The sequence below is a fragment of the Populus euphratica genome, unplaced genomic scaffold, assembly GCF_000495115.2.
Source record: "Populus euphratica unplaced genomic scaffold, PopEup_1.0 scaffold545.1, whole genome shotgun sequence".
NCBI classification, from domain to species: domain Eukaryota; kingdom Viridiplantae; phylum Streptophyta; class Magnoliopsida; order Malpighiales; family Salicaceae; genus Populus; species Populus euphratica.
The window spans coordinates 124,398-144,258 of NW_011500419.1; the positions used below are offsets into that span (position 1 = coordinate 124,398).

The 19,861-nt window shown below is 32.1% G+C and overlaps 1 protein-coding gene and 1 long non-coding RNA gene across 2 annotated transcripts; both read left to right on the plus strand.

Annotated features, from left to right (window-relative positions):
- Positions 1 to 5,397: 5,397 nt before the first annotated feature.
- Positions 5,398 to 19,570, plus strand: LOC105114564 (uncharacterized). The gene is made up of 3 exons (XR_840162.1): positions 5,398 to 5,408; positions 15,788 to 15,795; positions 19,500 to 19,570. It is a non-coding gene; the product is annotated as an uncharacterized LOC105114564 (long non-coding RNA).
- On the plus strand, positions 6,134 to 10,108 carry LOC105114563 (caffeoylshikimate esterase-like). The gene is made up of 9 exons (XM_011011140.1): positions 6,134 to 6,333; positions 6,438 to 6,534; positions 6,624 to 6,656; positions 8,727 to 8,873; positions 8,954 to 9,084; positions 9,170 to 9,307; positions 9,423 to 9,521; positions 9,628 to 9,772; positions 9,807 to 10,108. Exons 1-9 carry the CDS (start codon positions 6,307 to 6,309, stop codon positions 9,998 to 10,000), a joined length of 1,011 nt encoding a protein of 336 aa, XP_011009442.1. The 5' UTR covers positions 6,134 to 6,306; the 3' UTR covers positions 10,001 to 10,108.
- Positions 19,571 to 19,861: the final 291 nt, after the last annotated feature.

Here is a 19,861-nt window from a genome sequence, read left to right on the forward strand (position 1 = left end):
AAAACTTTATTGATGTTTATTAAATGAAAAATTAAGAAGTTAAAATTGGATCCAAATGACATCTAAGCTTTTAGAGATGAGAGGTCTTAAGTAAAAAAGCTTTGAGCATAAACCCCCCTCGCTCGCTCTAACCCTACCCAACTCATTCTTGGGCTTTGGGGTAAGCCTGGGTTTGTGTTTGGGTTTGGGTTCATTGTAAAACAATTTTTTATGCCATAAAAGATTAATTTTAAATTTGTATTTATATGGAGAATTGTTGGAAAATTTATTTAAAAATATGGTTAATGGACACCTTTGATACCAGATTAAAAGTGGTGTTAACTCACTTTTTAGGTTAAGACTTTGTTCAAATTTAATCTCCAACATAAGCTTTTTAGCATGCATCATTAACCTGATTTAAAAAAATTATGAGTAAATAAGAAAATGATCTCAAAGAACCTTTGATTGACATGTTTTGGTGAAACCAAAAGCTTTTTAAGAGAACTTTATCCTATATAGAAAAGAAAAAAAAAACTTTCTTGGTGTTTATTAATTGAAAAAGTTGAGAAGTTAAAATGGGATCTAAAGAACACCTAAACTTTTAGAGGGAGATGTCCTAAACAAAGTCGGCTTTGGGCATAAAAACTCATCACGTGTTCTGGCCTAACTCAACTCATGCTTAGGATAGAAAAAGAGGATAAAAGGCTAGCAATAAGAAGGAGTTAAAGGGAGAAAGAGCCCATATGAGTTGAGAAAGAAGAAGAAGGTGTTAATCAAGAAATTTGCAAGGGAATTTGCCATTGCTCATCCAAAATTACTAGGTGGGTTACTATTCTATAAACTATTATCATTAGTTAGTATTTAATTATGGAAATTGAATAAATATTTAATTATTCAAGTTAGGATTTATGGATGAAATTCAAAGAAAATGAAAGTTAATGTAGAATTGTGAAATAGAAGTTTAATGATAAGAAAATAAATGAAAATTGATGAAGGAATTTAGCATATTGAAGACTCTTAACTTTCAACCAAAAAGGGATAGTATAGGGGGAGTTCTCTCAATTTAGATTATTATGTACATTGTGTGTGTTGTAACAGCATGTTAATGGTGGAAACTCCTAAATTTAACTAAAAGGTTAGAGAGTAAGTCATAATATTTGTTAAGTTCATTATGTTTAGGTGAGTTAAATGTTATTGAATATGTACTTGAGATTTTTCATGTAACTATTGTGGAATGTGATACTAGCTTGAAAATATGTTATGACAAGAAGAATAAAAAAAAGGAATATCTAGTAAGCTTGGGGTTAGGTTTTGGCAAAATAAGGAATAATATAAGAGATATTTCTTTGAATGTGATGTAACATATGGATGTGATAAAATAATTGCTCTAGTATAGTTGTATTGATTATGGAAAAGATTTGTATTCATAAAGATTCATGTCTTCTTATTTGTTATGATGTGGATTGATGTAGTTGACAAAGTGTAACTCATGTTATTGTTACGATGTCGCGGTCATACAAAATAATTACCCTAACTTAAAACACAACACACAAGATAATATAGAGCAAGCAAGAGGTCAATTCTACGAGGAAGGTTCAAGTCAGATTTTTATGCTAGATTTGGAGGATTTGGATGTTATCTAGGCTTAAGTAAAAGAATTAGAAAACTATCAAGCAAAATAAAATAAAATCAGAAAATTATCAAGAGAACAAACCTTGATCACAAGCACACATCCACCTACAAAAATCAGAATTGATCATGTAAACGAAACATCAATTTATATTCTGAATATTTATCTCTCCTTAACATTGGTTAGTTAATGGATCCGCCGTATAACTAATCCTAACCATCAAAAAACCACAATGTCCGCACTAATAATTTAATTTAATGGCAGCCTCAAGAACTTGATAAATTGATTAATCAAGAAAACATAACTGTTTGCAGTCTATGTTTAATATGATTGAATGTTCTTCTTAAGATTAAAATGTAGATCCGCCACAATTATTAAAACCAGTTGCTTCACAAATTCATAAACCACAACTTTAGTTTTAATATTAAACTTAGCAATAGATTGTCTCCAATAATAACTTAGAGTCTGCTCTAGCAATTAAAATAAACAATTATAGAAAAAATAAATATATAAAAACAAACATATTCATCATATAAATTAAAAAAAAAAAGATAAAATAAATCTTACGGTTCTTGAAATTCGAAGGTTTTCATGTCATTGCAACCAAGAAAAAATATTTAGCCTTGCATGTTTGTTAAACAACTAATCAAAAAGAAGAAAGAATGCATAATTTCAATTTTCTTAGAGGAGGGGGCGTTTTTCTCCTCTTGTCTAACTACCCCCTTCTCTTCTCTCATTCTTTTTATATCCTAAGAAACCCTAATCTCTATTTTACAAAATAGTCCTTCTTTAAGTAGATATTTTACATTTAAGTACTTTAATATCTATTTTCCTAAAAAAAGATATAGTCTTGCATGAAATCTTCAAGCTTTAACTTAGATGAGCTAAATTGCTGAAATAAAAACTTTGGGTATCAGTTTAGATGCTTCAAAATGTAATTTGAACTTGTTTCTTTATAAATCCTGTTGTTGGCAGAATTTAGTTGTCATCTTTAAAAAATCATATAATCATATCTCACTCATATGACATCTTTTTTTTGCTTCAATTTGAAGAGTTTATAGGTCTTTGAGTCAGGAATTCAACAAAATTGAGCTCAATTAGACTTCTGTAGCTCCAGATATTCAAGTCGGAATGGCCAAAGGTCAACATTGGCAGATTGTGAGGTTTGACTTTGAAGACTGTAATTTCCATTCTCTTTCTTATTTTATTTTCTTACCTTAGATGTCCAGATAGATATGAATGTTAGCTTTTTAGTGCCACTAGAATCACTTCATTTTGACCTCTAGAGCTCACGCTTTGCACAAAACATCGACTGAAAGTCAAATATGCTAATTACCTCCAATTTGCTCTTTTTTGCATCTTTCATCTAAAATTGCCTTCAAAATATAAAACAAAGAATATCAAGACATTATATATATAAAACATAGGCAAAACACTAGTTAAATATGGATGAAACTATCGAATATATAGTAAGCTTGGGGTTAAGTTTTATCAAAATAAAGAATGATATAAGTGATATTTCTTTGAATTTGATGTAACATATGGATGCGATAAAAATAATTGCTCTAGTATAGTTGTATTGATTATGAAAAAGATTTGTATTCATAAAGATTCATCTCTTCTTCTTTGTTATAATGTGGATTGATGTAATTGACAAAGTGTAACTCATATTATAATTAAGTATAATAGAAGTTGATGATAATGTGTTGATTTGAAAATATGTTGGTTAGTGTTAGATGAAAGAAGAACTCTAAATAAATGGGAACCTAAGGTTTATTGATACATGAATGACAATATAATTGCTTGTTAAAATATAATATGATAATTTTTTAAAGCATATTAAACTACTTTAATTTCACATTAAATACAAGTACACTTACATAGAATGTTGCGCAAACAGGATAACATATTTTCTTTTTATGGTGTGAAAACACATTATAAGGCTAAAATTCCTATAGAGCATGGCTATTTTTATGGAGAGTTTGAGTCATAATACATGCTTATTGGCTCGCTAACACTTTTATCCTATGGTTGTAGGATAAATATCTGATTAGTACTTAAAAGTGTATTTTTATCAAGGTTTTATATAATCATTTTGCACTTGAAGTATCAATAACTCCTTAACTAGAGTATGTTTTATAATAACATATTTAATAAATATAAGATACCTTTAATTTATGATAAATGTTCATCTTAAATGCAGGCCTATCATATAAATCAAAAGATTGATTGATGAGTTTAACTATTGAAATTAAGAAGACAAAGAGAGGGCTAAACTTATAAAAGAGATGCTAGTTTAATCCTAACAAGAACACTGTTTAGTCATTGAATCATATCTAGAGGTGTAAAACTTGAATTTAGGTCTGTTTTATATAGATGAAAAGCTAATACATGGCCCCCCAAAACTTTCATAAGAGTATAAGATTCAAAAATGTTGTTTTCAAGTTCAAATTGTAGCAAAAATGGAGAAGTCAAAATATGTCCTGCAATCCAGTCACTTTTCAGTGTTCAGCCCATATCTCAAGTTCTAGAAATCCAAATGATGTTATTTTTTTTGTTAAAAAACTGAGACAATTTCCTAGAACTTTTATGATGACAGTCTGTTCAAATTTTAATGTTAATAATGATGTTTTATTCAGACAAGAAGATAAGGATTGTCACCAAATTAAGATGTGGACACCCACTCAACAATTAATCAACAAATCAATAGTTCCAACTTTTTGCCTATAAAAGAAGGCATTTGTCATTCATTTAGACATTTTAGTTTTCAGATCAAGATCATATTCTTGCTCTCTTTCTTTAAATTTTTATAATGCTTAAGTTTTGCTTTCATTAATCTCTTATTTATGTTTTTCATTCCCTTTCTTTTATTTAGTTAACTTATATCTTATTTATGTTCTTATCTTGTTTATTTATGTTTATCTTTTTTATTTTGTTTAGTTAAGTTTATTATGTTAAGGTGAAAAGGTTACATCAATAGTGTAATAATAAGTATAATATAAACTTAATAAAGACTTCAATACTTATATCCTGAACAACTTGCTATTAACATGTCTTATCATTTTTATCTTATTTTTTAATACCTTCCTTGTTAAATGTTTAATCTAGATTTGTGTTGTATAACACTTAGTACAACAAATATTTTGTATTTTTATAGCCCAACCGTATGATATAACCTATACATGTGTTATGAAAAGAACTTGATTTATCGTTAATATAAGTAAGCAACATGAGTTCCTGACAATATTTAAAAGTTTGGTGTTACTTAAATAAGATAATTAATATGATCATGTTAATAATTTATAATTAGCTATTAATAACATATTATCTGATTGAAACCTCCTTTGTATGTGGTTTCTATTTGAATAATAAAAAGAGTTTATGCTATACTTATTTAAAATACCATTAGTAAATCCTCTAATCTTAACATTTGTTTTTATTATTGTTTAATCATCACATTAATCTTACATATCAAATTCCTCTTTAACTTATTATTATTGTTATTATTGTTTATAATTTATATAGTCAACCTCCTTATAGTTTAATCTTGGTGTTGCCGGGTTACTTATTACTTCAATGCTCCTATATTTGAGAGAAAATATCAATCTTTTAGTCATGTCAATATCGATTGAAGGACATTTTCTACAATATTGTAAGTATATTTAATTTTAATAAACATTTTCATTACTTAACATTAAAGATATTATATATTTATGTAATTATTATATTTTAAATTATTGTGCAAGGTGAGGTTATGATTTATTGTCAAACATATGAGTGAATGAAATTGTATGAACAAGTTTAGCCATACATGTTCATGATTGATTTTTTATAAATTAGTTGTTAAAAGCACATCTAACTAAGCCTGTCCAATCTATGTACTAATTAAGTGATGAAGATGTGGGATATAAATATTATATCATAAACATAAATAGATGACATTGACACTATAAGACTCTTTATTTTTGCTTGGACTTTCTATTAATGAATAAGTGGTCACATATACTAGCATACATAATTAAATTGCATTACACAAATATTCATTTGGACTAACATCCTGTACTTCTGAAATAAAAAGAAGTAACATATATTTTAAATAGATTGAAAAAATATTTATTATATCATTAAAAAATACTAATGAAAAGGTTTTGTGAAGGTGTTTTATAAACTATGATTTGAATTTATATGGTAATTTTAATATATTATCAGGTATACTAGAATATATATATTATATCAGTTTAACAATGCAAATATACTGTGATATTTTAAAAAAAAATTAATTTATAGATTATTTTTAATTTCTTTCTGTCTTAAAAGTAGCTTTTAAATGCTACCTGCTCCACCTGATCCGCCGAATCTAAATAGGTTAGCCAAAATTAAGATAATTAAATGGAGTTTGGGAGGGAGCTTCCATTATTTATTTGCGTACGGACTTATGGACACATGCCACCTCATAACTTTTGGAACAGTTCAAACTCCTATAAATAAACATAACCCTACGGCATCATAGCTGTGCAAGGAATAGGGATCGCAAACAAATCTCACTGTCCTCTCTCCCCAAATATTCCCACTTTTTTCGTTCTTCATTTACTAGTAATATTCTTTTCCCCAGCATAGAAGACTTTTCTCCGTCTGACCTGGAGCCACACATCAGCCTCCCTCGATAGTTTATGGTCGTGTTTGCTTCTTAGCTTTGCATGGAGATGGAGTTTGAATATCAGGAGGTAATATATAATTGAACCAAATCCATGTGTTAATTTTCTTTTCTGGGCTAGCGCCTCCTGCTTTTAATTTGGCAAAGGAAATGTGTATGGCGGTGTGGCGGCAGGGGTATATAAGAAGTTCAAGAGGAGTGCAGCTCTTTACATGTAGATTGTTGCCTTCGGATTCCTCTTCTCCAAGAGCACTTGTTTTCCTCTGTCATGGTATTTTTTCTTCCCTCCTGGTTACTTCTTTTCCGGGGGTTTGCTGTGAACATTTACTGAATCCATTAATTAATGGAGCTTGCACGCAGGATATGGCATGGAGTGCAGTGGTTTCATGAGAGGTAATAAATACCCCTTAATGACTTACTTGTTCTTCTGCACAGCTTTCAGTTGCGATGCCTTAGTTGTTCATGCTAGCTAATTAATTCGGGGCGCTTGCCCAGCTTCTTCTTCTTCTGATCACTTAAAACGGAGCATGTACGTTTACTCTGATCATAACACTGTTCATATCCCAGCGCCCTTTTCTTGATTTTTATAACTCAAAATTAATGAAAGCTAAGAAAAACAAGTCGCGCTGCCATTCTAAACGCGGAAGCCGAAATATATACACACAAACGTCATCCTAATCATCTATTAACTGACTATATTTTTTATAACACAAACGTATAATCTGATCATAACAGTGGTAGTGCTTTTGCTTTCACACATGAGAAATCTGTCTTTAGTTTATCTATGCTAGCGATAGCTGTAGACCAAATGATGAATTATTGTCAGTTATCAGTTAGAAAGGACAGACTGTGAAGTATAGTGTTCTTAAACTTTTTTTTTTTAATTTATAAATATATTAAAATAATTTTTTTATATATAAACATATTAAAATTAAAAATAAGAACTCGATATTTTTATTTCAATTCAAATATATTTTTAAAACAAGTAAAGCACAATTTCAAACATAAAAAAAGTTAAAAGATAGCTGTATCTGTGCAGCTGATTCATGACCAGTGGCTGAGCCATAATAAAAATTAAGGGAGCAATTTTCCCTCTTAATTTTTTTAATTAAAATATATTTTATTTTAAAATTTTAATATAATAACTTAATAAGTTTAATTTTTTTATTAACTACTAATTAATCCAAGATTTTTTTTAAAAAATTATTATTCCTCCCCCTCTTCCTAAAAAAAAAATTATTATTCCTCCCCCTCTTCCTTCTATAAAATTTTCCTTCTATAAAATTATTAATTAATTAAATAAGTAATTTTTTATACTTTATACTTTATGTTTTATGTGAGTTTTCTTTACTTTTTCTATTTATTTCATTGTTTAATTTTAGTTTTATTTTTTATTAATTAGTTATTAAAAGTGTTAGAGTTTATGATAATTTATGAATTTGTTAAATTAATATATGCATGGGTAATATTATATGCATATAAATATAAATTGAAATGAATTTTAATGAATTATTATTAATTTTTTTATGAATTTCATATGAAAAATAATATTATTAATTTTGTTATGAATTTCATATGAAAAATAATGACGATCAACTTATTAGTGATTAAAAATGAAGTACAATCAACTTATTAGTGATTAAAAATGAAGTACTGAATAATTCAAAAAATTAGAGATACAATAAAAAAATAAAAATAAAAATATTTATATTTAACTCATTTGTATAAAATAATAAGTCAACAAATAATTGTTGCTAATAATTTTACTAGTTTCTGGAAGATTTAAAAATAAAAATAAATAAATAATAATTTAATTGTATATATTGAGAAATAATATTTTTAATAAAATTAATAACCAAGTCATTATAAAACAGTTTCAAAATATAAAACTAAAAAATAATAGTTTAATGTATGTTTTTTTAATTTAAAAATATTTTTAAATTAATTTTATTTTGCATGAGTTAATATATACATTTTAAATTAATTATTTTATATATAATATATATTTATATAATATCAAATATCAAATATTTATTAATAATTAGCTCTATTAATTTTTTAACCATCGCTGTCCATAACCTATCAGACATGTCCTCATCATAATTATGTGACCTCACGGAACACTGAGGCCACTGAAAAAGTAAGACCACAATATTGGTTATCTTATCCCCATCACATCTTTCATGAGTTCGGGATATGCATGTTTATACATGCATGAAAATTTATATCTAACCATTAAAAAAGTTGGTGAGTTAGGTTTGACAGCCAGTTTTTGGTGGGCTGTAAGGTCCACCAGCATCTTCCCCTCCATAAATACAGAAATAATCATGACACTCCCGAACTACAGGAACCGTTGACCAGAAAGAATTTCTGAGCAGAGAGGTCCTTAGACACTAAGTCTTTGAAAAGTTAAAATGTAATGGTGGTATCCTGATTTAATGAAGCAGTTTTTGATTTGAATAGAATGTGGAATCAGGCTAGCACGTGCTGGATATGCTGTGTTTGGGATTGACTACGAGGGGCATGGACGGTCCGCTGGTTCCCGTTGTTACATCAAGAAGTTTGAAAATATAGTGAACGACTGCCAAGATTTTTTCAAGTCAGTTTGTGGTAAGCTAGCTAGCAATCGATCCCGAATGTGATGGTGGCACTGCAGGCTGCTATACTAACTTGTTTCTGTTGACTTTCAGCTGAGGAAGATTACAGGTACAAGGGCAGGTTCCTGTATGGAGAGTCCATGGGAGGGGCAGTTGCCCTGTTACTCCACAAGAAGGAACCTCTGTTCTACCATGGCGCCGTTCTTGTTGCCCCTATGTGCAAGGTGAATAGTGAATTAGCTACTCTTTTATTTTGGTTAGATACTTGATCATTAATTCTAAGGCAGGATCCCTGACAAGATTTGTTAGATATCGGAGAAATTGAAGCCACATCCGGTAGTTGTTAATATATTGACTGGTTTGGAAGGCCTTATACCGAAGTGGAAGATTGTTCCTACGAAAGATGTCATTGACTCTGCCTTCAAGGACCCACTTAAGAGAGAAAAGGTAAGCTATTGCTCGTGTTTTTCTTTTCGTTGTTTAAGGATAGATGTTATGATAAGGAAATTGCTACATTTATACACGTAAAATCTTCATATATCCTGCCATGGTGGTGGTTTAGATAAGGAACAACAAGCTGATATACCAGGACAAGCCCAGGCTTAAAACAGCCCTGGAAATACTCAGAACTAGCATGAGGGTCGAGGAAAGTTTAAAGCAGGTTTGCTACCAACTCTGCTCTTCGGCTCCCTTTATTTATTCCAGAGTTTCGATTCAAGCGCGATACATTTACGGCGATTGGGCTAACTGGATCGTTGAATTGGCAGGTGACGCTACCATTCGTAGTGTTGCATGGTGACGGAGATAAAGTGACAGACCCTGAAATAAGCAAGGCCTTGTACGACCGAGCGAGCAGCGAAGACAAGACCATGAAAATGTACCCCGGAATGTGGCATGCTTTGACAGCGGAAAGTGACAGACCCCGGAATGTGGCATGCTTTGACAGCGGGAGAGACTGACGAAAACGTTGCTGTCGTATTTGCCGATATCATAGCTTGGCTTGACGAGCACACTGCCGAGGGAACTCTTCTTGTCGAACCATTGCATGAGACTTTCAATGTTGGCATAGAAAAACTTCCATCTCCTCCACCTACGACTGAGAAACAATCACATCGTTTCTATCTCTGTGGATTTAAGTAACCAAGCACGCTTCATTCAGCCATGTAGCTCCTTTCATGACTGTTGTTCAAGAGCTAGATGTTCTCATATGACCTAACATGTGAAAATTATGTTCATAGATGAAAGAAGAAAAAGTGATGTTGGACAATAAATAATAAGAATTAAAATAAGAAAAGAAAGAAGTTCTTAGAAAAAAAGCTATGAAGTAAAAGTAAAAAAGAAGAAGAATGAAGATTAGAGATATGCAAAGTTTGTAAATTTTTCATTAATTATTAAAAATCGTCTCACAAAATGATAAAGAAACGTATAAATAATAAACTCTAAAATATCTTGTTATTGGGCTCGGCCTATCAAATCAAATTGTTTCATAAATAATAAAATAATGATGAGTAGGTCCAAATGGACTAAATGAATAAAATAACAATGAGAAAGGCTCAAATGGATTTAGTTTTTCAACTAAAACGTGACAAGCTGGGCCATTCTATATTATCTCCATCCATATACTCGTGTAGTTTGTGGTGTGGGTTTGGTGTCCCCACCAACTCTTCCAGGATTAGAGAAACTCGACTTCGTTGAGTGTAGCACTGACTAATTCTGATAGTACTTCTAAAAATCTAGATTAAGCTGCTGCAAAGCATCTCTAGTAATCCAAGTGCAATCTGAGTTAGGTCGGCTCACCTAGCGAACTAGAAACCTTTAAACCTCACCATTCCTGTTAAAAACAAATTGTTCATCCAAAATAGCATCAATATTATACTTTTGTGCTGATGTCAAGGTGAAAGGGATAAAGGTTTCAATAGGATCATCAAGAGGGGAGTTAAGTGGTATCTCAAATGGATCATTTAAAATAGGAAGTAGTTTATGGTGTGCAATTAGATCCTAAATGTTAAATGTAGAGCTAATACTAAAATCATGTGTTAAATCAAGAACATAAGCATTTGGACCAACCCGTTGTAGGACTTTGAAAGGCCCGACACTATGTGCATGCAATTTTCGATTAGCTCTCGAAGGAAACCGCTCATGTCTAATTCGTATCATAACATAGTCTCCCGCATTAAACTCATTATGTCATCTATGTAAATCAGCTCAAAGTTTATATTGCGCATTACTTACTTGAATCTGTTTAGTGATCTCAATATGCAAATCCTGAATTCTACGTGCAAAAAACTCGGCTGACTCAAACACTCTAGCATGAAAGGACATAGGAAGAAGGTCTAAAGGTTTCTTAGGCTTATAACCATATACAACTTCAAAGGGACTCATGCCTATTGACCTATTGATAGAGCTATCATAGGCAAACTGGGCTATAGGAAGAATCAAATCCTAATTCTTATTATGATCACTTATTAGATACTTTAAAAGGTTGCCCAAACTCCTGTTAACCACCTTAGTTTGATCATTAGTTTGGGGGTGGTAAGCAGTAGAAAACTTCAATTTGATTCCCACCACATGCCAAATGGTTTCTTAAAAATAACTTGTAAATCTAACATCCCTATCTGAAACTATGGTTTGGGGAAGACCATACAACTTGACAATCTCATCAAAATAGAGTTTTGCAACTCTGGAAGCATCTGTGGTCTTAGTACAAGGAATAAAATGGGCTATCTTAGAGAAGTAGTCAATAACCATAAAAATAGAATCATGTTTCTTTGCAGTACATGGAAGCCCAAGCACAAAATCCATGCTTACATCTTGCCAAAGGTAAGTGGGAACGGGCAATGGGGTGTAAAGACCAATATTTTGTTTTCTATATTTAGGTAATTGGCAAGTTCGACATTGACATACCAATTTGGCTACATCTCTTTTCAAACTAGACCAGAAAAATTGATGTTCCACCTCTTCAATGGTTTTATTCCTTCCAAGATGTCCTAAGAGACCTCTAGCATAAATCTCCCATATCAAAAATTCACACACGGATGTTTTCGGGATACAAAGCTTATTATCCCGAAATAAATATCCATTTTAGAGGTGATAGCCATTTATAACATGGTGATTTCAAGTCACATTACAAGTAATGGATATTCATCCATCATATAGCATGTTACTTGGGAGACCTTGGATCCATGCAGCCCGAGCTGTCGCATCTTCTTTACATCAACGGGTCAAGTTTATCATCAATGGAAATTTGGTGACTGTGAGGGCTGAGGAAACTTTATCAACAATGAAAAATGTGTCTATCCCTTACATAGAAACTGAAGAAAGTAAGGACAGAAATTTGCATGCATTTGAAGTTGTAAATGCTGAATGGGTACCAGAAAATACGATACGAAGGAAACCAGAAATTTCCGAAGCAGTAAAAATGGCTGCTAAATACTTCTTAAAGCATGGACTCCCATTTCAATATGACCACACTACCGGAATGCCTGAGAGGGTTAATGTGATAAAAATGAAGTGCGCGGATCAAAGGTTTGGCTTAGGGTTTAAGCCTGGGAAAGCAGATTTCAAAAGAGCAGCTGAAATTAGAAGAGAAAAGAGAATGGCCCGGATTTAAAGGAGAGAACCAGATGAAGATTGAATGGAGATCCCACCAATCCATGTAACGTTCCCAAGACCTGCATATGTGATAAAAACTGAAGATTATGAGGGAGGACTAAGAAAGGAATTCAATGGTGTTACTATCAATTATCTTGAAAAAGTCGGTGAACAAGAGTTAAAGGAATAAGATAGTACTCATGAATAGTTGCCCCAGCTGACTATTGGCGTTTTGGAAGATGGCTCATCAGAATTCGTGAGGAAACTGGCCGAGGGAGAAGATTTAGCAAATTGGGAAATTCATGAAGTTCCAATTATTTTCAAAAAGTAATGTTTGTTTACTTGTTTGTTGTTTTGGTTATTTGTATTGTTTGAATAATTGTGCCTTGCCAAATCATCATGGCTTAAGAGATTGGCAATAAGGTTTTGTGGTTGAGCCCTTTTATCCTTACTCCCAAAAAAAGCTCAATCATAGGCATGGTCATTAGGTTGAATATTTGCAAGCATACTCATTTGTTTTGAAACATAAATCTGGAATAGAGAATAAAGTTGCAAATGCTTTAAGTTGTTAGGTAATGCTGTTATCTGCAATGAGTGTTGAAGTCACAAGATTTCAGAGACTCAAAAAGGAGCATGAACCTTGCTCAGAATTTGGAGAATCTTGCTCGAAGTAAATAACAAACTCCTATAGTAACAAGTAATGGCTTCACTAGCGCAAGGCCTGAACCACCGCATAAAACTCCTTATCATAAGTTGGGTACTTTTGTTTTGCCTTATTCAGTTTCTCACTAAAGTAGGCTACATGGTGACATTCCTGACTAAGTACTCCACCTATACTGACTCTCGAAGCATCGCATTCTACTTCAAACACTTTAGTAAAATCAGGTAGCCATATTATTAGGGCCTCCATCATTTTCTTCTTAACCTCCTCAAATGCCCTATTAGCTTCTTTACTCCACTTAAACTCACCTTGTTTTAAACAATATGTAATAGGTGACATGATGGTGCTAAATCCCTTAACGAAACGATGATAGAAAGTCATAAGCCCATGAAAACTACAAATCTCATGAATAGTCTTAGGTTCAGGCCAATCTACTATCGCTTAGACTTTCTAGGGGTCAACAAAGACTCCTTTCCATGACACTATAAACCCTAAAAAGACTACTTGATCTGTAAAGATGGAACACTTTTTGACATTTGCAAAAAAATTTATCTTTCTTAGGGTGGTACAAACTTGAATAAGATGATCGAGATGCTCTTTTTTAGTTTTGCTATAAATAAGAATATTATCAAAGTATACCACCAAGAACTTTCCTATAAATAGCCTAAGCACTTGTGTCATTACTCTCATAAAAGTGCTTGATGCATTGGAAAAGTCAAAAGGCATGATTAGCCATTCATATAAACCATCCTTAGTCTTAAATGTTTTTTTCCACTCATCTCCCAAAAAGATCCTAATCTGATGATACCCACTCTTCAAGTCAATCTTAAAGAAGATATGGGCTCTTGCCATCATATCTAACATGTCATCCAATTGAGGAATTGGAAAATGATACTTGATTGTAATCCTATTGATGGCTCAACTACCTACACACATTCTCTATGATTCATTTTTCTTAGGTGTTAACATTGTAGGAACTGCATAAGGGCTCAAACTCTCTCGTATAAATCCTTTTTGTAACAACTCATATACTTGCCTTTGCAATTCAACATGTTCACTCAGGTTCATCTTATAGTGAGGTAAGTTTGGTATTGTGGCACCAGGGATAAAATCTATGGCGTGTTGAACATCACGCATAGGGGTAACACATCAGGTAGTTTAAAAGGAAAAACATCTAGAAATTCTTTTAACATTTCTCTTACCTTTTCAGGTGGCTCTTCTAAAACGTCTTCTACAACCTCCTTAGCCACTACAGCAAACATAACAGACTCCTCACAAATCTCTTTATCAAACTCCCTAGGACTTATTATGTTAAGCCCTCTTTCTTTCACTTTATTCTTCTTTTGACTATTATCATTAGACCTTGAAGGTAATCCAATAAATTGGATTTTTTTACCTTGAAAAGTGAATGAATAAGAATTTAATTGTCCAAAAATTATAACGTCCAAATCATATAACCAAGGCCTACTCAAAATGACATGCCTTATATCCATGAGAATGAGATCACATCAAATTTCATCATGATAGTCCAAGATCTTTGTGGGAAAAAGACATCTCTCTTTGACTGCTATAAATGTATCATTAACCGATGACACACTATAGGGTTTAGGGTGTGGAACAGACTTTATGACACCCTATAGGGTTTAGGGTGTGGAACAGACTTTAAGCCTAAGCGGGATACACTACTAGAGGAAATTGCATTGATACAACTACCAATATCTATGATGATCTTACCCCTTATATCTCCACATTTAATCTATGTGTAAAAAATAATAGTCTTTCTCCAATCCTTAGTTCCTTTAGGTTGTGTTAAAGCACATTTAACCATACTTAACTAGTTATCTTGATTTGAGTGGATATAGACCTAACACATCCTAGCAAGTTAGACTCATCCTCCTCATCATTTAGATCCTAAAAGTCATCAGGATTGGGTTCATATACCTTATCATCATAATTATCTTCTTTACCCATATTCTTTTGCCTTTTGATGAACATAGCCTTATTAGGACAACTAAAGGAAATATGACCAAAACCCTGACATTTAAAACACTAAATTCTTGAGGTTATCTTAGGTGTTTCATACCCTTGTCTTCTCTAGGTATCTGGGAAATCATAGGATTGGGCTTACATGGTGGGGCACCTAATATAGAGTTATTACTACTAGGTTGAGATCTAGAAGGGGTATTACGAGTGTCCTAACATGTTGTCCACTAGCTTTTTATGACCAAGTCATAATTTTATACTAGGGTATAAGCTTCATCAAGGGTGGAAACCCCTCTAAGCACAACCTCTCTTCTAAGGTCATTATTTAACCCTTTTTGAAATCTACTTAAAGCCATCACTTTATCCTTCCTAATTGCACTCTTCATCATATACTCATCAAATTATGCTACATATTCATTGCTAGACTTCCCTCTTTGCCTCAAGTTATTCCATAGTCTAAAAGATTTCCTTCATAAGAACGAGGCAAGTACTTTTTTTTTTCTAACTTAGTCTTTATTTCAACCCAATTAGTAATAAGGGGTTGACCTCTCCTAATGAAAGACTCTTCTACACTTTTCCAATAGAGTTGAGCGGTTCCATTAAGTTTTATCTTTGCAAATCTTACCCTTTTATTCTTAGATAGATTATACCAGCTAAAGAATCGATCTATGTCATGGATCCATCTATCAAAGATCTATGGGTTAAGTTGACCCTAAACAATTAGGGCTTCTACCTTGATATGCCTCATGACTCGTTTTTTAGGGTCATTGTAATGGTGATGACCTTGATTGTGATTGTATTGATGGTTCCTAGGATGAGTTGGTCTTTAATGGTAATCATTGGAACGCTCACTATCGTTAGGGTAAAAAAATTCATTGTGACCCTAGTATTGGTTATGGTGGTGGTTCCTACGAGTGATTAGTACTTAAAAGTGCATTTTTATCATGGTTTTATATCATCATTTTGCACTTGAAGTATCAATAACTCCTTAACTAAAACATGTTTTATAATAATATATCTAATAACATAAGATACCTTTAATTTGAGAAGATAAGGATTGTCACCAAGTCAAAAGTTGGTCACCCACTTATCAATTAGTCATCAAATCAATAGTTCCCAATTTTGGCCTATAAAAGGAGGCATTTGCCATGCATTTAGGCATCTTGGTGTTCAGATCAAGATCATGCTCTTCCTTTCTCTCTTTGTATTTTTTATGCTTTGTTTTCATTAATATTAAGTTTATGCCTTTCATTTCCTTTCCTTTACTTAGTTAACTTTTATGTTCTTATTTTGTTTATCTATTTTGCTTTCTTTCATTATGTCTAGCTAAGTTAATTATGTCAAGGTGAAAAGGTTACACTAATGGTGTGAGAATAAGTATAATGTAAACTTAATATGGACTTTAATGTTTGATACTAACATGTTTTATATTTGTTATCTTGTTTACTCTTTAATACTTTGCTTGTTAAATGATTAATCTTGATTTATGTTGTATAACACTTGGTACAACAAATGCTTGGCACTTTCATAGCCCATAATGTATGGTATAACCGACACCTGAGCTATGAAAGGAACTTGATTTGTTGTTAACATAAGTTATAATCATGAATGCTTGACGAGATTTACAAGTATTAGCATTAATTGAATAAGATGACTAATGTAATCATGTTAACAATATATAATCTGATTGGAACCTCCTTTGTGTGTGGTTTCCAATTCAATAATAAGAGTTTATACTATACTTGTTTGATATACCATTAGTGGAACCTCTAACCTTGACATTTGTTATTATTATTGTTTAATCCTTACATTAATATTTCATCTCTAAGTTCTCATCATCATCATCTTCTTCTTCTTCTCTTTCTTTATTATTATTATTATTATTATTATTGTTATTATTATTATTATTATTGTTGTTGTTGTTGTTATTCTTTTTGTTGTTGTATTATTGTTATTTTTAATTTGTACAAATAACCTCCCTGTGGTTTGACCCCGGTCTTGCCGGGTTATTTATTACTTCGACACTCCTGCACTTGGGAGAAGACATCAATCTTTTCGTCGTGTCAACGAGGAACTAGTCTTTAAGGATTCCTATGGTTGTCATTAGAATGCTCATGCTCACTAGACTGTCTTACTTACAAGTGTCTATAGATTTCATCCTCTTAAAAATGTTGTTCATTTGATTGGACATGTTGTTCATTTTCATTCTCATAAGTTGTAATTGTTCTTGAATATCTCTAAGAACATTACTAGAGTTCGGGTCGATGGTAGCTATGACTTGTAAATTGTGCACTAAACGACCACTACGTAAATGAATGCAAAAACTAATCTTAAGACTGAGATCACAAATAACACTTGCAAATAAAAATGCAAAATAAAATTATAGCTTATATTTTTTAAAAAATTATTATTTTTTTAATTGTTTTATCTTGGAGACTAAGTAATGACGGATTAACCCAGGAGAAAACACAAACAAGCAATGTAAGTCATCTAAATGCACATAAGTAATCCAAACATAATGTTTCAGTTTTCCCACTAATTTAACCAAGCTCCACAATTAATTAAGAGGATTAGATCTTCAATGCCAATAAACAAGCTTAAAATTAAGGTAATTCAATTTAAAGGTGGGCTATGTAATTTAGTTATGGGCAAGCACAAAGAATAATATCAATGCTAAATCTTGGTTAACAAGTGTAAAAGCATACCAGGAATGATGATTTTTAATGGGTAAAAATTCTAACCTCATGATATGGCAGTAAAGTATTACATAGCAACTAATATGACAGGATATGTTGGCGAGGTAGATGATGTGTCAAATGGCGTGGTAAGAACTGATACTATGGCTAATGACACGGATGCTCTGACATGGTGCTAACATGGATGGGTTAATTATTTTACCAGCTTTTATTTCCTTCTTCCCCACCTCCTGTAACTTGTTGTTGTTGGCGGCACAGCGTGATTGCTGAAGGCGAGGATAACTGCAGCCTATTGAGGGTAGTGGTTGCTGCTGGCCGGTTCTATTACTTTGTCTATTGGTAATGGTTGAGGGCAATGGTATTGTGGACGGTGCCAACTGAAGCTCAATTGTTGACGCTGAAGAGGATGACACTAGTTAAGGTGCTGCCTTTGCTAAGAGGAACCACTAGTCGGTACTAGCAGTGATAGGTTTGTATGTGGCTGGTGGTTTTATGCCACTGGTTTAGCTGTTGAAACCGAAGATCCATTTATGTCTCTTATGGTGTCAATTTGATGGTTGCCGCTGATCTGTGTCAGGGGTAGCAAATTAACGTTGATCGGTGGACTGATGTGCAGGTCTTCTTGGTGGTGGGTCTGTCGCTGATGGCAGGGGCACTGCTGTTGGGAAATCCTATTACAGTCGTGGATGATGATCAATTTTTTTTTTTTGTAATTAGAATAGTATGCTTTTTTATTCTTTTTTTTTTAAAGATCAATCTAGGGTTAAACATAAACATATGGGTCATTTAATTGTAAGAACAATTAAAAACCAGGCTCTGATATCAAATTTGATACGAGACAATAAGTAATAAGAATTAAAGCAAGAAAAGAAAGAAGCTTTTAGAAAAGAAGCCGAGAAGTGAAAGCAAAGAAAGAGAAGAATGGGGATTGTAGATATACAAAATCTGTAAAATTTTCATTAATCATTAAAAACTATCTCATAAAATGACAAAGGAACATATAAATAATAAACCCTAAAACATTTCGTTATTGGGCTCGGCCCATCAAATCAAATTATTTAACATAAATACTAAAATAATAATGAATAGGCCCAAATGGGCTAAATAAATAAAATAACAATGAGATAGGCTCAAATAGGCTTAGTCTCCTAACCAAAGCGTGACAGGCTGGGCCATCCTACTCATGTAGTTTGTGGTATGGGTTTGGTGTCCCCATAAAAAATAAATTAAGTAACTGTTAGTTTTTGCTCAAGTTACATTCCATATTTTCCCTGTTGTTGTTTTATGGATGATCAGCTTATGTCTCACCAAGTTGCGGTCTCAAGATCAAGAGTGATTAGCTCTAAATTCATAGGTGTCATGTTGATTGGAAACTGATGAGATAGAAAAGAAGAATAAAATATCATTCATATTATAAAACTTCCCTTGAGGATATAAGTAGCTTCAAACTTGTTAGAGAATAATATAAATTATATTTTTAGACCTTACCAACAGCTTAAGTTATTGGGTTGAAATGATTTTTTGACATAGTATCAAAGCTTTAATAATCAAGCGGTCACGAGTTTGAATTTTATCATCCTTAATAACCAAGCGGTCATGAGTTTGAATTTTATCATCCCTATTTATTTAATAAAAATTAAGCATAAGGTAATGTGAGTTTGTACAAGTTTTTAAGTTCATAGAGTTTTTACTTGATGAGGTGTGTTAGAGAATAATATAAATTATATCTTGGGACCTCGTCTAACAGCTTAAGCTACTAGGTTGAATTGGTTCTTTGACTAAACTGAACATCCAAAAGTTTATTTGTTGATTCATATGTAAAGAGGACATGTAATGCGAATAAAAAACAAGCCTTAAAATTGTAGAGAAATAGAGAGAAAACTCTAATATTTTCTGAAAAGTTTGTAATTCAATAATTTTATAAAAAAAATAGCCACATTTAAATACAAGAAAAATGTCCTAATTAGTAAGGACAATCCTAATTGAATTGGAAGTCTTAATCTAAAAAAAAAAAAGATAAATAAAGAAAATCTCGAGCATAAAATTTTTGATTGAACATAGACATGTTTC

Bases quoted from the DNA above. Each gene is read 5' to 3' on its own strand.
- LOC105114563 (XM_011011140.1), top strand. From the start codon at position 6,307: ATGGAGATGGAGTTTGAATATCAGGAG. The intron at 6,657-8,726 runs GTAATAAATACC...TGATTTGAATAG, and splicing joins GTGCAGTGGTTTCATGAGAG to AATGTGGAATCAGGCTAGCA. The intron at 9,522-9,627 runs GTTTGCTACCAA...TTGAATTGGCAG, and splicing joins TCGAGGAAAGTTTAAAGCAG to GTGACGCTACCATTCGTAGT.